Raw genomic sequence first — 26,052 nt, 5'->3', positions numbered from 1 at the left:
AATAGATTTCAGTTTAATAGTGGTTAGAAAAGGAGTAATTATTTATAATTACAGTGCCTCAATTAAACTAATGACATCAATTTTTTCCCCTCTAGAGCTCACACTTCTTTTGCATGAGAATAGACGAGGTCTGGAGCTGTGATCACTGCGTGACTCACAGAGAGTACAGAACAAAAGGGATGAATGAGCAAGAAGCCATACAAGGTACAAAACAAGTTCAGTCAAACCCGACACAAAGCCTTTCCAACCACAGCACTTCCTGTCCCAGAATACTCCACAGAATTCTTTGCAGCTTGTGCCTTATTCAGAGTTTATACCCAACACTGTCCCCAGGAGGAGCCATCGCTAAAGAAAAACTGCCATCAGTTTCTTTTAAAGGACGACTCTTAAAGTTCTGCGTTAAATTTAAATACTGGATTGTTATAAATAAATTTAACTTAATCCTGAGAATGTGTGCCAAAAAATGTTTTTGAAGAAAAGTTATATGAGTGATTGCTGAAGGATTTTATGTTCTAAGAAAGCAGCAATCTTAACATGAGTCAGCTGTCAGGATGTACAGTAAATAAAGCCTCTTTTTGGTGAGTAAAGCAATAGATCTGATCTGATCAGCAGTGCTCAGGCTTCAGACCGAGGTGGAGACGGGGGGGGGGGGGGGGGGGGGTGAGAGAGGAGAAAACTGTTCTTACAGGGTGGTCAGAATCCAGCTCCGCGCCATAGCTCAGGATCTGATTGGCAAACCGATCCAGGTCTTGGATGTAATTTGGGAACCAGGGAACTAAAAAAAGGACATGAAATGGAAAGTTTGTTAGCAACAAAAGTTCCTTGTGAAGCTGTGGATTTCTCCACGTCACAAGGCTTCCTTAAGGTCACATGAACAAGTCACATTGTTTTGTGTTTTACGCCCCTCACTGAATTTTCATTAATTATATTCTTTCACTGATGTCACTGTGGTGGTGCACTTAAGCCACAATCCGGAGTCACACCCGAGTCTCTCTCAGTATGTGTCATCACTTACGTTGTGTTTTCATGTGAGACAGTACTAGAACTCCAGGTGAATTTAGATAGCAATCTTATGAGCAGAATGTGAAAGAAGACGCATATACAGTATATGCACATAAAGCAAAAGAATCATACAGCCAGGATACAGATCTGCTTTTAACACACTACTGTGGAAAGATGGGTGATACTGTATATCAAGAAATGGATTCAATAGCTTCTAAACATGTGAAGCAGGCAATCTCTCAGTCTGTGAATCCCTGACTCGGGCTAGATGGAAACTCCACACTCTTCTGTCAGCTGAGGCTACTTACAATTTTTATGTTAACTTTTGCTCCATCTTATAGTTCATTTCATCATTTAAATGCTGTAGCAGTCAAAAGATTACAGCAATCACCTCCTCTGAATCATGTCACCAAGAGTCATGCAATGCGCTCTCAAAGATGCACTTTAATTTTGTGTGCTGTAAAAATTTCCAACATTACATTAGAGTGTCTGCTCACGTTTGCAAGCAACTGGCACCGTGTTTCAAGGAACTCGGGGGCATACAGAACAACTCGTGGGATAGTGTAGTGTTCGTGACACCATTGCTCCGAGGAGTCTGCACTTAAAAAGGAATGTATGCTCTTCAACATCTTGCTTGTAGAAATATTCAGGGTTGACCGCGGTAAACTAACTGGCACATGTGCTTTTCTGCACATCAGTATGGAAGTGCTGTCATTAACTATCTCCTGGACATCACTGATCTTCAAGTTTGTGCTCTTTGAAGGTAACTGCATGCAGTCTGAGAAGCAGGTTTCTAGAAAATTGATCACTGTTCCTAAGACACATGTACTGTATGACACTCTCTTGAATTAGCAATCTCCATTAGAAAGACACCCGGCAACCAACTTACTCGGTATCATGTGGCTTCATAAGATGTTTTCTTTTTCACTGGTAAATGTAATCTGTACAGTACTGACTGCATTTCAATTGTCACGAATAGCACAGATTAGTCAAAAAACAAGCTTGCTGGGAAATTAGAGGTTATTGCATACATCGCCAGCAGAGGTCAGTTTTGGACAAGTGTTTATAAAACCACGCTGATATCTTCCTGAAAGCCCACAGGATGAAGGGCAGAGAAAAAGGGTTTGGCATTGAAAGCTACAATACATTTTTCAAAACAAAATAAATATATTGGTTTTATTAAACTACTGTTTCCGAAATTGCAAGCACACACCCATTCACATTTATTTGTAGCTGTATATATGCTCACATTGACCAAAAGTTTACAATTATAATAAATCTATTACTAATTAAACTAAGCACCATCTTTAATGGTTAAGTGCTTGCAGTTAGCATTTTTGCCAAGATGTCCACTCTTAACAAATGGCCTAAATTTCACCAAACTGTCTTCATCTCTTTCTTTGTTTCAATAAATAACACAATTAAGTTAATTTCTATTCTGTTTTTGTTTTAATGGTCATAAAAAGGAGGAGCAGACGAATTAAGGGCAATCTGAATTCAGATAAGAACGGACTTCCCCGCTGGTGAAAAAACGTTTGATTTTTTTACGCCGTATTTCTGTAAAACCTGACAGAAACAAAGAATCTGAATTGCACAGAAGCATGAAGGTGGGGAACTGTAATGTTAAAGCTTTAGAATGTTGATGAACACAGCTTGTTGCCATTTTAAATGGCACAGAAATATCCTGGAATTTCAAAATCCATGCCAGGACACTTCCCTCTGCAGATAAGGATTAATGAGTAACAAGAACAAGTGGGTTATCTGAACTCACAGAGTTTCACAAGAGCTGTCCCTTCTTTTGTAACATCGCCTTGCTGACGCATTCTTGCACTGAGGGCATGAAGGCTGCCCCTCACAATTCAGGGAGGTCACAAAGAATAGGGGGCTTCAGCCCTGAGTGCCATAAATACTAGCTCTCTGCCACATCAGGAGTAGCATCCCTCAGTCCTCAATGGACACCCAAGTGGAGTCCAAATATATGCAGATGTCAGGCGCCTCATGGGGATGCTAATTAAGCACTTCTGTGAGCAGAGCTGCATTTGAAATATTGCAGAGTTTGTGCAGGGCTCCTGGGTTGTGACCAGCAGACCGGGGGGTCAGATGGCCGATTGGTTAAATTTACGGCCATTAAGGACACTGGTGTCTCCCTCTCTAAACATATTTAACAAGTGTGGACTCCCCCAGGGCACAGCAAACAAAGCCACTGCATCCTCCAGCCCCACAGACGGTCTCCAGCAGGCAGTAAATATCCAGTAAGGATACAGACTCCTCTGCTGGAAGAATACCATCTACTGTTTGCGATACAACAAAAACCAGCAAATGAACTGGACATCTATTCATACTTCCTGAAAAAAAAACTAATTCTTTCAGAGCTGAAGACCATGCATCAGATCTGTGCTCAAAAGCCTGCTTGTGTGCTCAGATGGAGCCAGTTTGTCTTCAGAAACTAAACTAATGCAATTCAGGGAAATAACTAATAATTAGTGAACAAAGGGACAGAATGATACATCTCAGAGCTGACTGAGGCCAGCGCTGCTCAGGGCCTGATCGAAACTCAAAGTGTTTCTTGTTTGACCATTTGCATGACTGCCATCAAAAGTTCACGGACGTTTTACAGAATATTCACTTATTAGGTTTATTTAAATTATTTTATTTAAGATTTTCAAAAGCCTCCTGTGTGGGATCACAATCCTCCAGGTTCTGAAGGAACACTGAATGTTTAAATTCGAATGTAAAACAGCATGCCTCAGATGTTCTGCACTTCACAAATGTTTTATGAACGCAGATTTTCATATCAACTTTTGTATTCCTTGCAGTTACTGGAACTGAACCCAGCAGTGCCCATATCTTCACTGACTGCACTGCTGAACATCAGCACGTTCAGACTGGCTTAACAGTTACTCGTTAAATGATTAGATTGATGAACTTCCTTCTTTCACACACAGTCCTTTTCGCACCAGGATATGAAGGCTACATGCTACCAGAATTGTCTGCTGTTCAAAGACTCCAAATCTGAAGTCTTTCATGTCAGGAACTGTGTGTGTGGAAGCACAGAGCTCAGGCCAGTAATTCATTACAGCTGCAAGTTTCACTTGTCTTTACATTTAATGACAATCTGGGGGACAATTATTGATTGAAGAAGTAGTGCACTTTCCCGAGTGGCTCAATGGGTGAAGACACCATTCTGAGCGAGCAAAGGCTGACTTCTTTAATCACAGGGTCACAACAGGAGCCCCCTGAGACTGGGGTTCCCCAACCAAGGGTGCGCAGTGCTGCCAGAGAGGGACTCTCCTCTCCTCCAATTGGCACTGAATCTCCGCTATGGGGCTTTGCTGCCTGTGAGGTATCAAACCAAAGAAAAGTGTGAGGGGAGGGTGTCTGCCCCCCTCCTCCTCCCCCGTGTGCCGTTGCAGGGTTTGTAACCTCAAGCCGAGACACAGTTAGCGAGTGCAAGGTGGATGGGTATCTCTGAAGGAACCGTCAGCTCCAAATCGCAAAGAGAAAAAAGGTCATCTGCTCCTGTGACGCATGCAGATCAAATTAGGCGATTAGGAGCACATACTAGATCACTGCAAGCTGCTGCTTTTTAATGTAACGCCCCCCCACAAAAAAAAAATCTTCTTCATTTTAAAAGGTAATCCTTCACACGGGCAACTTGTGATGCAGGACTTTTGGAAAAGCCGCTTTTGCCAGCTTTTGGCAATTAGCTCTGTTGCCTCATAGATCTTGAATCCCAGGTGTGAATCTGGATAAGAGCACCTTCTGTGTGAAGTCTGCGTGCTCTCCCTTGTTCACAGGGGTTTGCACTAGGTGCTCCAGTCTCCTCCCACCTTCCTGATAGTGGCTGGCTGAGCTAATTAGTGTCTGTAGGGTGTCCCCCTGTGCTTGAGTGTGTGTCCTGTGGTGGACAGGCCTGCTGCCCAGGGCGTGATCTCTTCCTGTGTTTCCAGTGTAGGCAGTGCCAGTTCCTGTCAGGAGTTAGCAACTTACTGATGGAAGAATTTACGTAAATACATAGGCACTCCAGCTGTAAAGCTGGATGCTCCGCCCCTCCAGAAGCATTCAACAGGTAACAGCATCGTTGAGAACGAGAGAGCACCTGACCCTGCTCAAGAAGTCCCACCTGTGTCCTTGGCCTTGTTACGGGAGAGCTCGTGCACGTGGCCGCTGATCTGCGCCCGCAGCCCGTTGACGATGTGGTCCAGGGTCTCGGAGCTGGCCATGTCCACGCTGACGAAGAACTCGTACTGGTTCTTGTTCAGGCGCGAGGGCCGGGACTCGATGTGCGTCAGGTTGATGCCCTTCTCCTGCAAGGACAGGCGAGGGTTGAGGTCCTGAGCACACACCGCACGAGACAGGGGCTGCAGGGGGCCGGCCTCTCGTCTGTCTCGGGCTCTTGCGCACTGAGCTCTGGTACAATTAACATAATTCCTCACACTTCTATAGCCCTTTTCTGGACACTCCACTCAAAGCTCTTTACAGGTAATGGGGATCCCCTCCACCACCACCAGTGTGCAGCCCCACCTGGATGATGCACCAGTACACTCCCCACACACCAGCTCTCAGTGGGGAGCAGAGTGATGGAGCCAGTTCAGAGATGGGGATTATTAGGAGGCCATGATTGGTGAAGGACAGAATTTATGTACAGTAAATAACACAACATATTTAGATGAGTAAATTTAAATATGTACTCTTTAAATTCTGAAAATACAAATAACAAATAAAAAAGAACAGATTGAACGTGGCACAGAGCGAAGCAGGGGGTAGGAGTTACGTGTGAGGTGGCCGTGGTTTATGGGGGAAGAGTGAGCCTCAAGGTTTGGACAAGGACGGTGAGCAGCACAGGCACAGTACACAGCTACCGACACCGACAAACAGTGGCAAGAAGGGGTTGGGGTGGCGGCATTTGTCATATCCGAAATGAGCTTATGTTTTTTTAACCATCTCGGAGAGAGAATTCACTTTTTGGATAAGAGCAGTTTTTTTTGTTTTTGTGCAACAATTGTGCAGGAAAACTGAAAGGCTTTTTTGAAGTGGTTTAGCAGATTAGCTGCCCAGCTGCATGAAGGAAAAGGGTGGAATAAACTTGTCAGAGCTCAGAACAAGGCTCGGGCTTGTGTTTTGGGGAGCCCTGGAAGCTCACTGCCGAGAGCTGTGGACTTGTTCTCTACAGGGACTTCAGTTTTGGGGACCGGGTTTTTTTACAGTGCACTGGGATGTTCATTTGCGTTTGCCGAGTGCGATTCCCTCATGCATGCTTCTTATTTTACGTTTGTTACAGTATGTGTGTAGACGGAGATAACTGATCGCAGCTGTTAGTGACATAAAAACTAGAAGTCCACAGCTTAACTCTCTTGCTCTGGTCTGTGGGTGTACTGATGATTCTGGGGGATACAAAACACCTTTGTTACTGGCGAAGGATCCGTGACACCCCGTATCTACGATATACTTATACACTTCAGAAACCTTTCAACTTTCCCATCCGCGCACGGCGCATCGTGTAAAGACTACAAAGCATAAAGTGTTGTTTTTCCATACAGCCACCAGAGGGCAGCATAGCATCAGAAAACCCGAGATTCTCAGCCTCCGAACACACGTTTTAACTCGCCTGAGGCTTCTCCCGTATCTTGTAAAAATAGGATTTCAAAGGCATTTTTTTAATATATATATACCGTACATGTAGGATTTCAGTGGTATTTTTAATATATGTGGGAATACAATTTTACCTCAAGTGTAATAAAAACAGCTTGATTTATCTATAATTAAATGAACCATGCTTTAGTTTATGTTTCCTTTAGGTATAAAATAAAAGCAGAGAATCCAAAGTACATCGCAGACTTAATTACTTACCACATAAACTACAGTTCTGGGAAACCTATATTCAAAGTATTTGAATGTGTAAGCTATTTACAGTTAAACTTAGAGGCTGATCGTTTAATAGCAAGCTACTTACTAACCCTTATGAAAATACGCTGTGGTACTCCTGAGACATGCCTATGGTCATGATTTCGTTCACAGAAATTGCTATAGGGTTTCTACATCTGATTAAAGCATTACATGAAATTGACAGAATTTCCTGTAGAAAATTGCTGCATCAGGACATTTTTACAGGAACATTTTAATAATCTGTGGTAAATGACTGTACTGTAGTTTCTGAGCATGTTCAGAATAACCAGCAATGACTCTTTCACTCTACAGCGATGTGAAAAAATCAACTGTTCTTAAGCTATAAATTGCTGTTGACAGAGAGCAGATTTCCTCTAGAATTTCAAAAAGGCTACTTTTTACTCTTTAATACAAGAATACTGTTAAAAGTTGATACTTTTGTACTTTTACTCTGGTAGGTTTTCAGAAGGAAACCTTTATTTTTACTCAGTTATATATTTTTCAAAGGAATTGTATTTTTACTAAAGTAACAGTTAAATACCTTTACACCTCTGTACAGAACCATGTCATTAACACATACACATATGAAAGGATTAATGACATCACAGGATGAACACCTCAAGAAGACTTGCCTTATTTTGTGATGCAATTACTGATTACTGATGCAACAGAACCAGCATGAAGCATTAATATTGCTCTTATCTTATCTTTGCAAATCCTCCATTTGAGGGAATCGGTAAAGGAATATGATCCTCCGACATGCATGTGGTATTGAACACAGGGGCAGCTTGCCAAAGGAAGAGAGGTTGCATACATAAAATCTTGAAAGGTAAAGTGGTCAACAGCAGGTGGTTTTATAAGCAATAAAAGCAAGTGACAATTGTTTTAACATCATGCATTACTCTACAGTATACTGCACTAGATGAAGGCTTTGATCATCCTGCATGGGGTTTCCTTGACTTTAAGAATCCAGTGGAAAGATCTGTTGTTTGCTGTTTGGGAACAGCGGGGCAGCTGTAGATGGAGGGAGTGGACGAATCCTGCACCGCCATTGGCTAATGTTTAAAACACGTAACTGAGGAGTTTTGTTTTTATGTTGTCTAGAACCCATCTGGAACGTGTTTCCTCTGTCTGCCAGTTCACTTCTAAACCCCTGGTTATTGATACCACATGAGCTCGGTGTGATTTACAAAACAGGGGACTTTAGTCTGAATAACCCAGACTACATTGGGATCTCCAGGGCATTTCAAACATTTAATACAAATATTGTTAAAGCTTACGGCATCCTAGAGCCTTTTCTTTAGCTGAAACCTGTCCTATAAAGAAATCTGGGAAACCTTTCCAGCAGAATACGAACGTCAGATAGCATTTAGTGGCAGTTTTCATGATAGCGTTTCCTCTAGCTTTTATGTTAATATTATTATACATGTGCAACTTTCATTTAGTAGAATCGCCCATTTTCTTCTGTCTGTCCTCCCCTCATTTGGAAAAACTGATAGGCAACCCATTTCCCTCACTGCTGTAACCTTTCTATCAATCATCCTGCAAGAGGCAGAGGTTCGAACACATGTGTCCTACAGATGAAAAGTGTAAAAACCCATCAGGCTGTTTTTCACTGTGAACTTGAAAGGAAAACTTTAAGCCAGGAAGAATTGACTGCAGCTCAGTCTGCTAAGCACATCTTCTCCTGCTTCTCCATGTAACGTGGTCTGTGTTTTATCTTCTTTTAACGTTTTACTCATTGGGTTTACTGCATCAGGCATACATTTCTTAAAAGGCACCGGTTTATGGCTAAAATGTCCTGATAAACTCTGGAATCAGTCTCTTCCTCAGTCCTAAGCTGGACACCCAAGACCAGCGGATACAAAACAACCCTAAAACAGAACAGATCCAGCCCTGTTCCCCACGGAAGGAATGACATTCTTATTCAACATGAGCTTCACCGTTGCCTTCCACTCATACTGCCAGCAACACTGTTACATCCTAATGAGTGAGATAGAGGGAAGAAGCATGTAGAACGTTTGTAGCCAGACTCACCTATAGTAGCTGAGGGAGTGGCAGCCCAGCAGCGAGGATAATGTGAGGAATGAGCTGGGGAGCAGCTGCAGGGGTGTAGATGGGGAGGCGGGTGGGGGGGAAGAGGTACATGAAGGGAAGTCCTGCGTACTTATATACATAGGCGAGAGGAAATGTGTGAGATTATGATCTAACCTTCTTCTTGAATTTCTGTTGTATTACAATTACAATTTCTATTGTAATTCACTCCTAAGTTCCGTTTTGTGCTTCATCCAGCCACTTCAACTCATCTGGCTTGAGAGTCAACTAGCAGATTCAAGTCTTTCCTGTTTACGTCGCCACGAAGCTCATCTGAAGGGTCATCTGTGAACGGTATTCATTAGACATTATTAGACATGAATGTGATGGACACCGCAGAAGAAAATGGAATGTGGATTGTTTGTTGATATTTATGTTCCTGTTCTTGTACCTTAGATCTTTACACTGTTATCTTGCTTTCAAAATGAGGATGTGACACTTAGTGTTTTCCTTCTTCGTTTAGCCTCCTTTAATCACCCAGTGGGGAAGCAATTGTAAAGTTAAAAAAAGGATACGTTGTTAAAAATGTAGTATTTAAGTGAAGGAATATAATTTTAAAACTGTATAATGCACTACTTATTCGAATATTGTGTACAGTTTTGGTCACCACCTTATAGGGAAGGTATTGCCGCTCTGGAATCAGTCCTGAGGAGAGCAACCAGATACAGTCTGGAGCTGAAGGAAATGTCCTACACGGACAGGCTGAAGGAGCTGAACCCTTTTAGTCTTGAACAGAGAAGACTATGAAGGGACCTGATACAAGTGTTCAAAACTCTGGAAGTCAATGATGAAGTCAAATTAGAGACATTCTTTCAAATGAACAGTGAAGCATGAACCCAAGAACACAAGTAGAAACTACTTTTTACAATTAAAAATTAAATTACCCCAAGGGTTGTGGGGCATGTAACAAATTAACCAGTCATGTTGTTGAAGCCAAAACCCGGGATTCTTTCAAAAAGCAGCTGAATGAGATCCTGGGATCAATTAAGTACTAACTCCCCAGTGGAACAGATGGGCAGAATAGTTCCTCTTGCTTGTAATTCTTCTTATGTTCAGGAGATTTTTCAAAACAAGAGAATTATGTTTCAAGCAGCATGTGCAAAATTTCACACCTTCTGAAAACTGATTCATTTTCCTTAGCATTGTTTGTTCTTTGTAAAAAAAAGAAATCTGAAAATTTAAGGAGTAGATCAAGGAACCTCTTTTTTCCTATCTGCAATTTTACTTAATTTATGTTTGTAACCCTTTATATATGCTGCATATTCTGAATGAGTGTCTGCTGTTGTTTTTGCTGGAACTTTCATGTGCTGTTTTAACAAACTGAGGTGTGCCAGGGGCTTGGTAAATTTTACTTCATTGACATTTCTTTCTGCTTGAAACACAGTTTGCCGTGCTAATAAAGTACGGCATGGTAATTAACAACATGTGGAAAGACTTCACAAGAGTCTGTCGAGGGGTCCTCTAGGGATACTCTTAATGATAATCGCTCCAGGCAGAAATTTCTACTGAGAAAAGTCAGATCCTAAGCTGGTTTGACACTAATATTCTTCTGCAGTTCAATCCCCCATGTTGTCTTTTCAAAAGCCTCTTTTTCTAAATACAACCGATCTTACACCCAGATTCGTGGATGAACCTGGCCTTTTCAAAAGCATTGTCATGGAGGACGCAAGTACTTATTAAGATATAAACAGATGATGGGCCAGAAGAGTGAAGATGGCACACCAAGGTAAACAGACAGGCTTTCGGCATTCTTTTGAGGTAAAGTGCATTCTCACATCAGGAGCTACTGTAAGAGTCACGGGATGTACAAAAAATGAATGAACACTATGTGTGCCCTCACCCATATAGGATCACTATACCTTCTGAGAAACTGAAGAGCAAGTGGGCTGTAAAGGCTTTAGGTTCAGCAATGAAACCCATTTCCTCCCAGGAGTGTCACTAGAGCTCCTGCAGAGGTACAGCATTAGAGCCAGGATAGAGACACTGCCTCTAAGTTTAATCCTGAGACAGAACACAGGAGGAAACCTCAGCAGTGGTTTGGCATTAGTTGTGCTGCATTTGCATCATCTATGATTATTCCAGTGAAAAGTAATAATAACTTTTTTTTTTACATTCTATTAGGACAACAGGTGGTTATGCAGAAAAGAAACAGAAATTAATTTGGGTTTAGAATTGTCAGGGTGAAATGCACTGTCAGGTCCACGGGTGAACTGATGAATTCTGAGCTCTGAAAAGGCACAGTCTGGGGTTTTCTGCGTGTGTTTTATGGTCATGAACGATGTGTGAAATTCTGGTAAAAAAAAAAATCAGGTTGCCCCTTCCTGGGTAGGAGGATCCTTCAGCTCCACAGCTGGTTGCTTGTGAGAAAGGAGGGAGTGTGATTGATTAAAGGTCACAGAGAGGTGGAGCTCCAGGAATGAGATTCTATAGGTCCACAAGAGCTTCTCTTCTTTGAGCTGCAAGGTCAAAGGCCAAAGCTGTAACTTCAAAGAAGTTACCTACTACTTGCACTTGATCTGTGTAGAGCAAATTCAAAGGTTTGCAGAGACAGTGACCTGCACTCATTCAGTGCCTTTAAAACCATGGGCAGTCACATTGCTGAAACACCAGTGTGAAAGGAAAGAAATGTTGTTGCTTACTGGAACGACTGGGAAGTCTGGGTATTTAAAACCTGCTGTTTATCCTAAAAATGTGACGAAATAAAAGATTGATCTCAGAGAGATTCTCAGTTTTTCAATAAACCACTCTAGCTACAATCCAAAGCAATACAATTAGTACAATCTATCCAACTTAAGTGAAAAAAACAGTTTATTATTACACTTAGGAATTCTATACTTTCAAGAATATAATGTTACTATCAGAGCTTTCGTTTCTTAAAACTAGAAAAACTTTAAATTTCTTTTCAGTGGTGGATGATTTGCGATCTTATCGATCATGAAATTTAAAACCATCCTCTAAGCGTCCTCATTACAAATAATGAAAAGCTGTTCAAGATGTTGTTTTTGGCCATTCATCCAGGGACTCTCACTCCTGGCGTCTAAAGGTTTTATGGGGAACTCAGAAACTCCTCAATGACTAAAGACCAGGAATCCATTATCCAATAAGAGAGTTAATAAAGTCAACGAGACTTAAAAATCCAAAGGCCCTGGTCTTGAGCACCAGGAACGAGGGTCACTGCTCTGAAATGTGTCCAAGCTTTCAGGTACAATGCTGAGAGTTAATAAACCAGAGGTGTGTAAACCAGGGGTGTCCAGTCCCAGTCCTGGGGAGTTAGTGTGTCTGTAGCAGGGCCGTCCAGTCCCGGTCCTGGGGGGGTCAGTGTGTCTGTAGCAGGGCCGTCCAGTCCTGGTCCTGAAGGGCCAGTGTGTCTGCATCAGGGCTGTCCAGTCCCAGTCCTGGGGAGTTAGTGTGTCTGTAGCAGGGCTGTCCAGTCCTGGTCCTGGAGGGGTCAGTGTGTCTGTAGCAGGGCTGTCCAGTCCCGGTCCTGGGGGGGTCAGTGTGTCTGTAGCAGGGCCGTCCAGTCCCGGTCCTGAAGGGCCAGTGTGTCTGCATCAGGGCTGTCCAGTCCTGGTCCTGGAGGGTCAGTGTGTCTGTAGCAGGGCTGTCCAGTCCTGGTCCTGGAGGGGTCAGTGTGTCTGTAGCAGGGCTGTCCAGTCCCGGTCCTGGAGGGTCAGTGTGTCTGTAGCAGGGCTGTCCAGTCCCGGTCCTGGAGGGCCAGTGTGTCTGTAGCAGGGCTGTCCAGTCCCGGTCCTGGAGGGGTCAGTGTGTCTGTAGCAGGGCTGTCCAGTCCCGGTCCTGGAGGGTCAGTGTGTCTGTAGCAGGGCTGTCCAGTCCCGGTCCTGGAGGGCCAGTGTGTCTGTAGCAGGGCTGTCCAGTCCCGGTCCTGGAGGGTCAGTGTGTCTGCATCAGGGCTGTCCAGTCCCGGTCCTGGAGGGTCAGTGTGTCTGCATCAGGGCCGTCCAGTCCCGGTCCTGGAGGGTCAGTGTGTCTGTAGCAGGGCCGTCCAGTCCCGGTCCTGGAGGGCCAGTGTGTCTGTAGCAGGGCCGTCCAGTCCCGGTCCTGGAGGGCCAGTGTGTCTGTAGCAGGGCCGTCCAGTCCCGGTCCTGGAGGGTCAGTGTGTCTGTAGCAGGGCCGTCCAGTCCCGGTCCTGGAGGGTCAGTGTGTCTGTAGCAGGGCCGTCCAGTCCCGGTCCTGGAGGGTCAGTGTGTCTGTAGCAGGGCCGTCCAGTCCCGGTCCTGGAGGGCCAGTGTGTCTGTAGCAGGGCCGTCCAGTCCCGGTCCTGGAGGGCCAGTGTGTCTGTAGCAGGGCCGTCCAGTCCCGGTCCTGGAGGGCCAGTGTGTCTGTAGCAGGGCCGTCCAGTCCCGGTCCTGAAGGGCCAGTGTGTCTGCATCAGGGCTGTCCAGTCCTGGTCCTGGAGGGTCAGTGTGTCTGCATCAGGGCTGTCCAGTCCTGGTCCTGGAGGGTCAGTGTGTCTGTAGCAGGGCTGTCCAGTCCCGGTCCTGGAGGGTCAGTGTGTCTGTAGCAGGGCTGTCCAGTCCCGGTCCTGGAGGGGTCAGTGTGTCTGTAGCAGGGGTGTCCAGTCCTGGTCCTGGAAGACTGATGTGTCTGTGGGTTTTCTAGGTTTTGTCAATGCACTTGAAAAAGCTAAGTGAAGCTGACACATTGCCAATAACACTCCGATTTGCATGTATAGGAGCTGAGCTGGCATGAATACCTGCAGACACACTGGCCCTCCAGGACCAGGACTGCCCAGCCCTATTAACCTATTCCAGTCCTGGAGGGCCAGGAGGTTTGCCGAATTCAACTCATGTGTTTAATTAGACCAATTGAAGTATTTTCTTGTTCTTAAAAAGCTGGAGATTTAAGGAGACCTATGAAGCCTGCTGGACAGAAGCTCTTGAGGCCCCGTGCTGGGCACTCCTGAGAAAGTGTAGGGAAGGATTATCTGCCCATAAAGCTTTGCTGAAGAGAAAGATAAAGAGGGAGAAATGGGCAGCAGATATAAAACATCCATTGAGAGCGCTGCACTAATGGATATATTAGCCTAGCACACGGTGCAGGTGAAGTGGGCATTCGACCCATCTGACCACTTCTGGTTGTTTAACAGTTGATCGAGTCTATAATTTTATCCAGCCATTTCTTAAAAGTGTCCACAAAAGATAGGGAACATTCCAGTTTGTGACGTCACTTCCTCAATACGGGCTTTCTGCCTCTACCACTTCAGTTTTATAAACATACAGCGATAGCATGCAATAGCAAACTGGCCACTGCATCCATCATATTTCCAACAATGACAATACTGTTCCTGCGAACTCTTTTACAGTCCACATGAGGGTCAGGCGCTTCCTGGCAGCTATATGTGACAATCACATTGCACAGCATCGACACATGACTGCACTGTGTTGCGGTGCATTTTTCACACAGGAGATTTGCATAAAAGACCACGAGGGGACACGATTCAAGCACTCAAAACCTCAAAGGCACCGACAAGGTCAACTTGGTAGACAGACTCAAAATGAACAGTGAAACCCAACACAGTTGAGAAACTACATGGAAGTGCATTTTAAACCAAGAACAGGCAGCACTTCTTTAAACCAAAGGGTTGTGAGAGTGTGGAACAAACTTCCCAGCCATGTTGTTGAAGCCTCCTTCTTGCTTCTGAAGCTACTAACTACCAACGGGGCCAGATGGTAGTTCTTCCTGCGGCCTTTTCTTGTGTTCTTCGTCACCTGCACTCCCATACAGTAACTGCAGGAGCACACAGAACATGCACCGCAGGTACAAACATGGGAAGAGACTTTCATGACATGCTCTCTGCCCCTCCACAAATGACTAAACCCAAGTAACCCTGTGCCATGGATAATTGCTTTCGTGAATTTGCGACACCCCTAGTTGAAAAAAAGCTGCTATATTGCTGGCTCAGTAATATAAATAAAAGCACGTGCTGCAGGTCATGCAGGTCCCGTAAAGACGCTCCTGCAGATACGCGGCGGTGTGTGAACAGGACCTTCCCCAAAAGGACAGTTTACCCAATGAGAGAAGGCCACTGTTCACAAACACGAGCAGGCCTGATCAAGGTGAGGGTCAGACCATCGCCCTTGGAGTGCTGTTTGATCAGGCCGGGAGGGCAAACAAACCGTCCCGCGTGGACGTCAAAGGCTGGCTGGCTGCCTGGCACACAGCACCCCAACACTGCTGCCTGCCTCCTGCGGCGACCCAGAGAGAACCTTCCAGAGACACTGACCGGCAGCACTGCGCCACACACAGACTGCAGCAGCGCCTGTCTGCTACTTCTGATCTGCAGGCAGGCAGATTAGTACATATATTAGACATGGGTTATTCTTCCTGACCAGGCCCACATCGGGGCGGTACTGGGGCTCTGTGGCTCAGGACCTGCGCCTGTGGCCGGTTTGTATCCCGCGGCCGGCAGAGGAATCCTACTCCGTTGGGCCCCTGAGCAAGGCCCTTAAACCCCAACTGCTCCAGGGGTGCCGTATAAATGGCTGACCCTGCACTCTGACCCCCAGCTTCTCTCCCCGTCTGTGTGTCTCATGGAGAGCAAGCTGGGGTCTGTGAAAAGAAATTCCTTTTGCAAGAAATTGTATGTGGCCAATAAAGTGGTCTTATCTTACATTGCTGAAGATATTGATAAGATACAGCTACGCTGGTAAGAGTTGAAAACATGCAGCCTAATGGATCTCTAAACTCAAATATACACCACGCACCGAAAGGTTAAAAGAGTTTTTGTCTTAAACTGGGAAAGGGAGCCTCTGGGCAATTGTTAGACACAGCAAGACAGTCACGCTCGTTATCCCGATTTCCTCATTCCAATAGTAACATTCGGAAATTTCCACAGACAGGTGGGGGCATCGACACAGAAAAGACTGACCTCAAACAATCGGAGAGCTTTGGCCAGAGCTCCCACCTCTTCCTTCAGAGAGAAGATACAGGAGAAAACTTCGGACTTGTTGGTCATCTCCTCCAGGTACATGGACCCCTGAAAGATAATGAGAAAGAAACGATGGAATCAGTTAAGACTGCACAAAAGACCTGCCAAGAAAGGCGGTTAATTTTATTAACCAAAAAATGTTTCAATGCAGAACAAAGGTGCTTATTGCTTTTTCTACTCAAAAATAGGAAACGTGAAATTGAAGGATTTAGTGTAGCATTCAGGGTGCTTTTAATACTCAATAATCACAGAATTATATTCAGTTCTGCTCACTCCTAAAACATAGTATGCAGCTGGGCACTGGATTCGAACCTCTGTCTCTAATACTGCTTCAAGCTCACAAGCCACACATCACAGACAGGCACAGATCCCACTGAGCCAAACACCCAGCCACTGCCACACCCTCTGAATGCGCCCAACGTGTCCAAGAAAGCACCATCACTAGACTCAACAACAAGCCGGAGTACCGTCCTCCACACTCCCACAGCCCTTTGAGTAAAGACGCGTCTCCTGGTGCTGGTTGTAAAAGCACTGTCCGCTTGTGCGCTCTGGTTGGTGTTTCACTGCTCATTCTGAAGACGTCCACGGGATTATTTTGTTGGTGTGAATGAGAAACACGCCTGTTGTGCTCCACAAACATCTGTTTCTTAAAACCATTCGCCATTTCAACTGGCAGCCCCCTGAAGCCCAGCAGGTGTGAGCCTGGCCAGAACATGGATGAGAGACCTTCTGGGAAGAGCTGCTGGAAGAAGTGTTAGTGGGGCCAGTATGGGGCGCTCACCCTGCGGTCTGTGTGGGTCCTAATGCCCTAGTATAGTGACGGAGACACTATACTGTAAACAGGCACCGTCCTTCAGATAAGATGTAAAACCGAGGTCCTGGCTCTCTGTGGTCATTTCTCAGGGCGTTTTTCAAAAAGAGTAGGGGTGTTACCCCGGCGTCCTGGCCAAATTTCCCCCTGGAATTTACCAATCATGGCCTCCTAATAATCCCCATCTCTGAACTGGCTTCATCACTCTGCTCTCCTCCCCACTGAGAGCTGGTGTGTGGGGAGTGTACTGGTGCATCATCCAGGTGGGGCTGCACACTGGTGGGGGTGGAGGGGATCCCCATGACCTGTAAAGCGCTTTGAGTGGAGTGTTCAGAAAAGCGCTATAGAAGTGTAAGCAATTATTCACTATTATTTTACAGACAGTGAGCTGTATGGTGCAGACAATGTTGGGCAGTGAGCACTGCTTAATCTTTCATCTTAAAGGGTTGATCCAGTTTTGTTTTGTTTTTTTAATTTTCTCTTCACAGTCCTAGCCCATGTAATAAGAATCAGGTTTGAGATGCATGCCGGGCCAACAGAATGGATTAATTATACTGTACAGTATATGAACGGAAAGAGAGTGGGGTGCTTTCAGAAAAAACCTAGGTACATGTTATAGACTCTGTACAAAGAATCCCAAGAAGAAACCTCCTCACAGACACTCAAAGAAACGCATTAACATACACAGCGCACAAAATGGATACAGGGGACCCCTCGCCCCGTTTCAGAGCATCAGAAAGAGCCATCCAGTTCTACTTCTCTGTACCCAAATAATCACTGTTGTGTATATTGAAAATGTACCCCCTCAAAACGTCTAATAGGGTCCATTTTTGGAGGAGCCTATGAACCCTAAGCTGTTTGCTTTGGGTTGATGGGAGGATGCTGGATCTATTGTCCTCTACTCATGCACACCTGAGAAGAACATGCACGCTCCACACAGACAGAGCAGAGCCCTGGAGCCTGGACGCTGAGACGCCAAGCGAGCCCAGCGATGGGAGAGAGAGGGGCAGGGCCTGACGCCTCCGTCTGAGCCTGTCTCGTCTCAGGTGCACAAGCGCGCCGTCACTGGACTCTGAGCACGGCACCGGCCTGTCCCAAGTCCTGGCCCAGCACAGTGTGCGACGCTTTTCGGTCATTAACGCCTGAAGGCAGCATGGCTACACAGCACGTGTTTTAGCCAGTCCTGGTGGGCGGCATCATCTGTTTACCATGGGCTGTCTAGCCCTGGACTTCAACCCCCTGAGCTCAGGCCAGACTGAGGACGTGTTTCAATCATGCCTGCTTTGCCGGACATGCAATTAAACGCACACAACCATCCCCACACCAGTTCTAGAGTGAACAGGAGTTCCTGTCAGACCTGGGAGTCAGCCTATTGACTTTCACATGTGTGCAAAGTCACACTTACTGTACCTGCAGGTAGGAAAAGTTCCGTTTGCACTGTATCCGCATGTACTATAATGGGGATAAAATGTTGAACATGGAGAACATAAAATGCACTCGTGTGATAACGAAATCACTACGGCGAATATAAAGAAATTGTCAAGAGACCCTATATTTCAGGTTCATGAAATATATTTTGTTTAAATCTGCAAGAGTGCACCCAAGAATACTATTGAAACACTCGACGTAGTGAAAGCCGAACACAGTCGTCAAGGTAAAAGGACAAGAAAGAGGAAAAGATGGGATGAACGCGCTCTGCAAGGAAAGACGGTGGGAAATCAGTCGTACGGCTGTTCATAGGAGCCGCGACTGTAGGAGCAGTAACTGGACTATTAGAAAAACTTCGACTCTCTTTTCATTTGCAGGACCCACAGCGAGTCAATTCATTTGCGAATTATTCTCCGCTGTTTTGTCTCTGAGTGGACGCAGAAAGCCATGGCTCACGGGCTGGACAGCCCACAGAACTTTCTACAGTTTCACACAATCAGGGTTTTTTAACCCGGCGGGCTTAGAGACACACAAAGAACAATCAGTAAGGTCTGTCACGAAACACACTGCGGTGGCTTTCGATTGTCCTCTCCACAGGCTGGACTCTGTTTTTAAATAACTGCGGGTTTGAAAAGATTATTCACCTGACCAGCTTGCAAAGGCGGCGTCATAGCCCATGAATGCAACGTATCGTGGCCATTGTTTTCCAATAATAAATAACCATATATTTTCATATATCAAATTAGAACCAAAAATACACACCTAACAATTGTTACACGTTATTATTATTATTATTACTCACCTTTGTGCTGGAGTCCCCATTAAATCCGTGTAATTCTGCCTTTGTGTCCATTCTCTTGTCTTTGGTCTGGTTTTGCTGCAGAGTTCTGTTTTCTCCTCCGGGATCTGTGCCCTCATCCGGACTGGCGGTATTTAAACTCCGGCCGCTCACCACACCCCCGACACATGTGAACCTTCCTGGGGCCCGCGCCTCTCACGCGAGGGCGCTCGGCAATATGTTTTCAGTTATTGCTGAGACGCAGGTGAGGGGCGTGTTTTTAAAGTGTCTTAACGTATGTTTCTGTGCTTAAAACTTTATTTTTAAACGTGTTTACATTTTACAGCACTTTAACACCGTCGCTCTGAAATTAAAATTAAGGATGACTTTATTTGACCAGTTTTAGTATTAAATTGGTTTATGGCGTGATCAATTAAGAACAAATACTCGTTTAGAGTAGCAAACTGGGAATACAGCAGGGCTTTCTGAGTTAATGTGACTTCACCTTGCCAGCAGCCATGTCACTCTGTAACCCCCAGCTGAAGCTCAGCAGGTGTGAGCCTAGCCAGTACCTGGATGGGAGACTCCTGGGAAAAACTAAGGTTGCTGCTGGAAGAGGTAATAGTGGGACCAGTAGGGGGCGCTCACCCTGCAGTCTGTGTGGGTCCTAATGCCCCAGTATAGTGATGGGGACACTATATTGTAAAAAGGCACTGTCCTTTGAATGAGATGTAAAGCTGAAGTCCTGACTTTCTGTGGTCATTAAAAATCCTACTCTTGAAAAGAGTAGAGGTGTTACCCTGGTGTCATGGCCTCCTAATAATCCCAACCTCTGAACTGGCTTCATCTCTCTGTTGTCCCTATATGTCTATCTCCTGTCGTCTAGTGCTATATATGCTATATAAGTGTGAGGAATTACTATTGCTACAACTGCATTGCTTCTCTTTCCAGAAGACACAGTGCTACAGAGCATGGGCCTCACTGACCTCCCTCTGCAGAGAACCAAGGTTACCTTCAGTCATGTTTTGTATATCTGACGTTAGTTTTGGCCTCAATTACATCTACCAGATAAAAACAAACTACTGTCACATAGACCTGTGTGACCAAAACAGGTGGACAAATACAAACATTATAGTTACACAGACCGGCAAGACCAAATAAATCACATCTACCTGAAACAATTGATATCTTCTGGTAATCCCTAAAGTGTGTTGTAGAGTACGTTATATTGCACAATAATAACAAACAACAGCATCAGAGTTAAACTGAGTAATTTTAGTGCCCAGTTTCTATCAGTCAACCCTGCCTTGTGCCTGTTGCTTGCTGAAAAAGGGTCAGACCCCACTGGGAACCAGTACAGAATAAAGTGGTTAGAAAATGGATGGATGGAAATATAAAAAAACAGCAAAAAATATACTTTTTAGGAATTTTATGTCTACATAAGACAAAGTAGTATGTCAGCATAGAATTCCTAAAAGGCAGCAAAAATGGACATTATAACAAGCAATAAAATAAAGTTACAGAAAAGGCATATTCTTTAAAAGCAGGTTTTGAGTCTTGAAAATGGGCACTGAGGTGTTGGAAGACCAATCCAAAGACGCAGGGCTGTTGGCTAGCTGGCTCTGTGCTCTAGACAGCCCAAGCCTGTCTGATGTGCCAGAACAAAGACATGCAGGAGTGCAGTCAACTGCAGGATGGACCCAGGGCATTCAGGGAAAACCAGTGGAGAGGTCCTAGGGTGGAAAAGCCAGCAGACAAGGCATTGACATACTGATTCATCTGTTTTCCAACTGCTGTCCTCAGTACAGGGTTGAGGGAGAACCAGAGCCTATCCTAGCAAGCATCAAGCACAAGGCAGGGTACATCGCAGGGCACACACAGACACACACACACTCACACACCTGGACAGGACTCCAGCCCATCACAGGGCACACACAGACACACACACTCACACACCCTGGACAGGACTCCAGTCCATCACAGGGCACACACAGACACACACACACTCACACCCTGGACAGGACTCCAATCCATCACAGATCACACACACTCACACCCTGGACAGGACGCCAGTCCATTGCAGGGCACACACAGACACACACATTCACACACCCTGGACAGGACGCCAGTCCATTGCAGGGCACACACAGACACACACATTCACACACCCTGGACAGGACGCCAGTCCATCACAGGGCACACACAGACACACACACTCACACACCCTGGACAGGACGCCAGTCCATCACAGGGCACACACAGACACACACACACTCACACACCCTGGACAGGACGCCAGTCCATCGCAGGGCACACACACACTCACACCCTGGACAGGACTCCAGTCCATCACAGGGCACACACAGACACACACACTCACACACCCCGGACAGGACTCCAGTCCATCACAGGGCACACACAGACACACACACTTTCACACACCCTGGACAGGACGCCAGTCCATCACAGGGCACACACAGACACACACACACTCACACACCCTGGACAGGACACCAGTCCATCACAGGGCACACACACACTCACACCCTGGACAGGACTCCAGTCCATCACAGAGCACACACACACTCACACACCCTGGACAGGATGCCAGTCCATCGCAGGGGGCACACACACACACACACACACACACACACACCCTGGACAGGACGCCAGTCCATCGCAGGGCACACACAGAGACACACACTCACACACACCCTGGACAGGATGCCAGTCCATTGCAGGGCACACACACACACTCACTCACCCTGGACAGGACGCCAGTCCATCACAGAGCACACACAGACACACACACTCTCACACCCTGGACAGGACTCCAGTCCATCACAGGGCACACACAGACACACACACTCACACACCCTTGACAGGATGCCAGTCCATCACAGGGGGCACACACACACACACACACACACACACACACACACACACACACACACACACACACTGGACAGGACGCCAGTCCATCGCAGGGCACACACAGAGACACACACTCACACACACCCTGGACAGGATGCCAGTCCATTGCAGGGCACACACACACACTCACTCACCCTGGACAGGACGCCAGTCCATCACAGAGCACACACAGACACACACACTCTCACACCCTGGACAGGACTCCAGTCCATCACAGGGCACACACAGACACACACACTCACACACCCTGGACAGGACGCCAGTCCATCGCAGGGCACACACACACTCACACACCCTGGACAGGATGCCTGTCCATCGCAGGGCGCACACACACACTCACTCACCCACACCAGGGCTGATTTTCCCAGAAGCCAATTGACCTACCAGTATGTCTTTAGAGTGTGGGAGGAAACCGGAGCATCTAGAGGAAATCCACTTGCTGCCTTGCATTTATATAATCAGCTCAGATTTAGAAAGAAGTGTGTATCTGTTGTAACAACAGCAGGCACAGACAAAAGTCCCCTGAAAGAACTTAACTATATGGGAAATGGTGTTTTGAAATATGGGACACAAAGTACAATAAAAAAATAACAGTGTGTTTTATTATGGATCTTCATCTTCTCACAACTTTGTTACAGAAGGTTTGGCTACAGTATATCCATACATAATTATTATTTAATTATTAATTAATTAAGGTCCAAAGGATCACTCACATACCTGCAGCATGGCAACCCAAAAAGATACCATGACAACTGATACCATGGCAATACCTGACTGAGAAGAATCATGGGAACAGATCCCAGACCTGAGCCCTGGAGCGCACCAGGGAGATAACAGCTAACATCCGATTAAGACACAGCTAAGGCTAACATCTGATCTCAGAACTCAGAGAGCAAAGCCTGATATACCAGTACAATTGTCTGGGCGCTGCAGGGAAATGTCCTGACTGATATTAGCAGAAATTGTGCTAAGGTTGAAAAGAACAAGAACAGATGTTTAATTCCTATCTGCAGCCATAATTAATTATTTAGCCACCCTGAGATCATTAGCCCGTTAAAAAGCCCATTAGTTATTAAACCTAAGCGTAGCTGCCTTGCTATAACTTGTAGCTGAAAGAGCAAATGAAACATTTGCCTGTAACTATTGAGCGGGCTGGTTGGCCTGTTGCTAATGTTAGTACTAACAGCACATCGGGGTACAAGGCTGGCTTTAAGCAGGGAAATGGAAACTGGGTCCAAGGAACAGGAAACAAGTTTCCACATAATGCCCACGAGAAGGAATAAATTGCGCAAAAGCAGCAACAACAGTCAGAGCCGCAGCACAGACTGCTGGAGCTGCCACCATGCAAGACGATATTGCCAGACGTCTGATATTGTCCATTTAAAAAAAAATAAAGTCCCCAAAAATGATTACAGGAGGTACAGTAGATGAAGTAGGGTAGCCTAAAGGCTCCACTATACACTGACTTCTCTGAAAAACAGCCTTTGACCGGAATTCATCACCACCTTTGATAAGGTCTGAAGGTTTAAGACTCAGAGTCCGTGAGTAGGCCAGGTGGTGCTGCTTAAAGGCCTGAAAGAGATTTTTACCTCCACTCTTCTACACAGACTCAGCAGCTTCTGTTGAATAAGACTGGTTTTCTGTATTTCGCTCTCGGTATCTGTGGGGACGTACAGCTCCAGGAGTTAGTTCCACACAAGTTGCATCACATGCAGAATTCAAAGGCGTTAATCATGTTCTGATGTGTGTATGGCAGTCTGTTGATGTTTGATGTGTAAGAATCCTGTTCGATACAGGTTAATGATTTACAAATGACAGGGTATGTCAAATGTCCATTAGGGGGGTTAAAATAATCCGAGTACAGCGCTCATGTTAATAATAAACAGTTAATTCTAGTATTGGCTCATTTTGTTTGTTTTTTAAAACTCCTTAAACACTAGTAACTGTTAGTAGTGGTCTGCAACAGTGTCTGCTCGCTGGGAGATAAAGGGGCGCATTAAAAGCACAGCCTGTGCTTTAGTCACATGGACACAGACGGCCCCTGGTAGTCACGCTCACTCGGCCTGTCAATCACCTTGGTATGGAAGGCTCCTGTTGCGTGTGAGGCCTCCTAAAACGAGGGAGAAAAGGGAGTCCTTAACATGAATGGGCTTCGAAACCCCTGCATGTGACATACAGAAGGTCAGGAAAAAATCGATGGCATTGTGACCCGTGAGCATCATTCGATTCTGATAAATCTTTACGACTTCCTCCCTGAGTTCGAACGGATCTGGATTTACTCCTAAGAATCCAACCACGATTTGTGGAAAACCCCAGCGATGAAGCATTCCTGTGTTTTTCAATATCGTGCAGAGTGATGTCCTCCTGGCAAAGGAAGCTGTGTTCTGTCGTTGTTATTACTGATCACTGAAATAAAGTATTGTTGAATTACATTTCACAGCTCTTGTGCGTGTCTCATCAAGTGGCCCTGGGTGTTACAATATTTACGGGACCAGTATTAGCTTTATTGATTACCCGGTGATAAATGGATAAGAAAATGAAGTGTAACATACAAGTTGTTTAGAAATTAATTTCTATTCTATTAGATATATTACAAAGAAGAGGTTATATATTTTTTTCCAAATATTGTGTTATTTCCACTCGAATTTTTGCCACAATAATGTTTAACTGTGGTTCCAGTGAGTAGAATGCGATGCTGAAGCTGAGATGGCTTGTTCTCTGCTTTCTCTTGAGCTCTGGGTGAGCACATGACCAGGATCTGACTCAGGGCAGGCCTTTACGCTGACCAATCGAACACCTTTGGCACTGCACTTTTCACGTAGGGTTTTGAGTACCTCTAGACTTGATAAGAGCAATGCAAAGTGTTGTTACAAACGGCAGGAGGCCATTTAGGACACCTAACCCATTTGGTTGCTTGTAGCGAATTGACTCAAGGATCTCGTCCTGCTCTTTTTCGAAAAAAAAGTCAGGCTGTTAACTTCAGCAAGATTTCTCTCTTCCGCCACCGTTCCAATGACTAACTGTGTGCAGTGCAAAGACCCCTCCTTCTCCAGAGCTCAGCATACGTGCACCTGCCTTCTTACGTCCTACTTTCCATGTTGTGTGTTGTTGGACGTGTTTCTCGCTCTCACGCTCCGTGCTGAGAAGTCCATCTTGAGTAGAAAAATACTCCCTTTCACGGATCAGTCGCTTCCGAGCTGATTTTCATTGCCTGCTCTGAATATCGTGTACAATGAGCTGAAGAAATCAACAGGCACAGAGTTCTGCAGTATATAGGAAAGAACTGAGAAAACAGCTGGAAGTGGTGATATTTTTGTGCTGAACCTGCACAACAGGACACTGGATAGTGTCCAGAATCCTCACTGATCTGCTATCCAGTTGATTATTTTCTGATTTCCATCCTGCATTGTCAGACCTCAAACCAGTGACACTTCCACCAAAGGCAAACAGACATTTGTTTCCATTCTATCTGCTTGAACAGGTGGTCGCTCAGCTCTAACCATCATTGCTGTGGTAAAGACAAGAAAACACATCCGAGTGGAGAAGCAGATCCCAAAGCACTCACAAGCTCAGCATGAACAAATACAGCACTCACAAGCTCAACACCAACACCTTGTTTGGAGACTTTGGTGTTCATGTTGAGTTTGACCACTGCATCAACAACAGTGACCAGAAGCACATGAATGTCTCTTGTCCTTGCCAATGATGAACTTGCCTATCGGATACATAATTGGGATAGCCCAAAACAGGACACAGTTGGGCAGGACAGGACTGTGACTGATGAGTGACAGATGGGTCCCAGTTTTGGTTAAAATGTCTGAGGTGTGTTCCACTAAACTGTGCTATGCCAAAAAAAAAACATGTCATTGCCACAGATATTTTTCAAAATAAAATTAGCATGGATGCCATAAATGAGAGCAACGTCAGGAGGCAGTAGGCAAGGCTAGTTTCTTATTTTAGAGTGAAAACCTCGCAGGTTCCTCTGAGACATCCCAAAATGGAAACCCTTTAGCCAGTTAATAAAGCACATGAGGAGCAACACAGTGGCGCAGCGGTTAGCATTGCTACCCATCCGTGCTGGGGCTCAGGGTGCAATGCCTGGGCTGCTGTCCGCATGGAGCTTGAATGTTCTCCTGTGTTTTCACAGGTTTGATCCAGGTGGTACAGTCT

General features: G+C 45.5%; 1 protein-coding gene across 1 annotated transcript in view; it reads right to left on the bottom strand.

The window, feature by feature from the left end:
- Positions 1 to 19,075, bottom strand: part of pah (phenylalanine hydroxylase) — a 31,578-nt gene extending 12,503 nt beyond the window's left edge. The window contains exons 1-4 of the mRNA XM_088924319.1: positions 18,973 to 19,075; positions 15,872 to 15,979; positions 5,126 to 5,309; positions 687 to 775 (exon numbers count right to left, since the gene is read on the bottom strand). Coding sequence (XP_088780445.1) covers positions 687 to 775; positions 5,126 to 5,309; positions 15,872 to 15,979; positions 18,973 to 19,023 — 432 coding nt within the window. The 5' untranslated portion in view covers positions 19,024 to 19,075. The remainder of the gene's footprint in view (positions 1 to 686; positions 776 to 5,125; positions 5,310 to 15,871; positions 15,980 to 18,972) is intronic.
- Between the last annotated feature and the right edge of the window lie 6,977 nt (positions 19,076 to 26,052).

Source organism: Atractosteus spatula, chromosome 8, assembly GCF_055471065.1.
Source record: "Atractosteus spatula isolate fAtrSpa1 chromosome 8, fAtrSpa1.hap1, whole genome shotgun sequence".
NCBI lineage: Eukaryota > Metazoa > Chordata > Actinopteri > Semionotiformes > Lepisosteidae > Atractosteus > Atractosteus spatula.
Note: the sequence above shows the minus strand (reverse complement) of the source record. Positions and strands in the feature narration are given on the sequence as shown.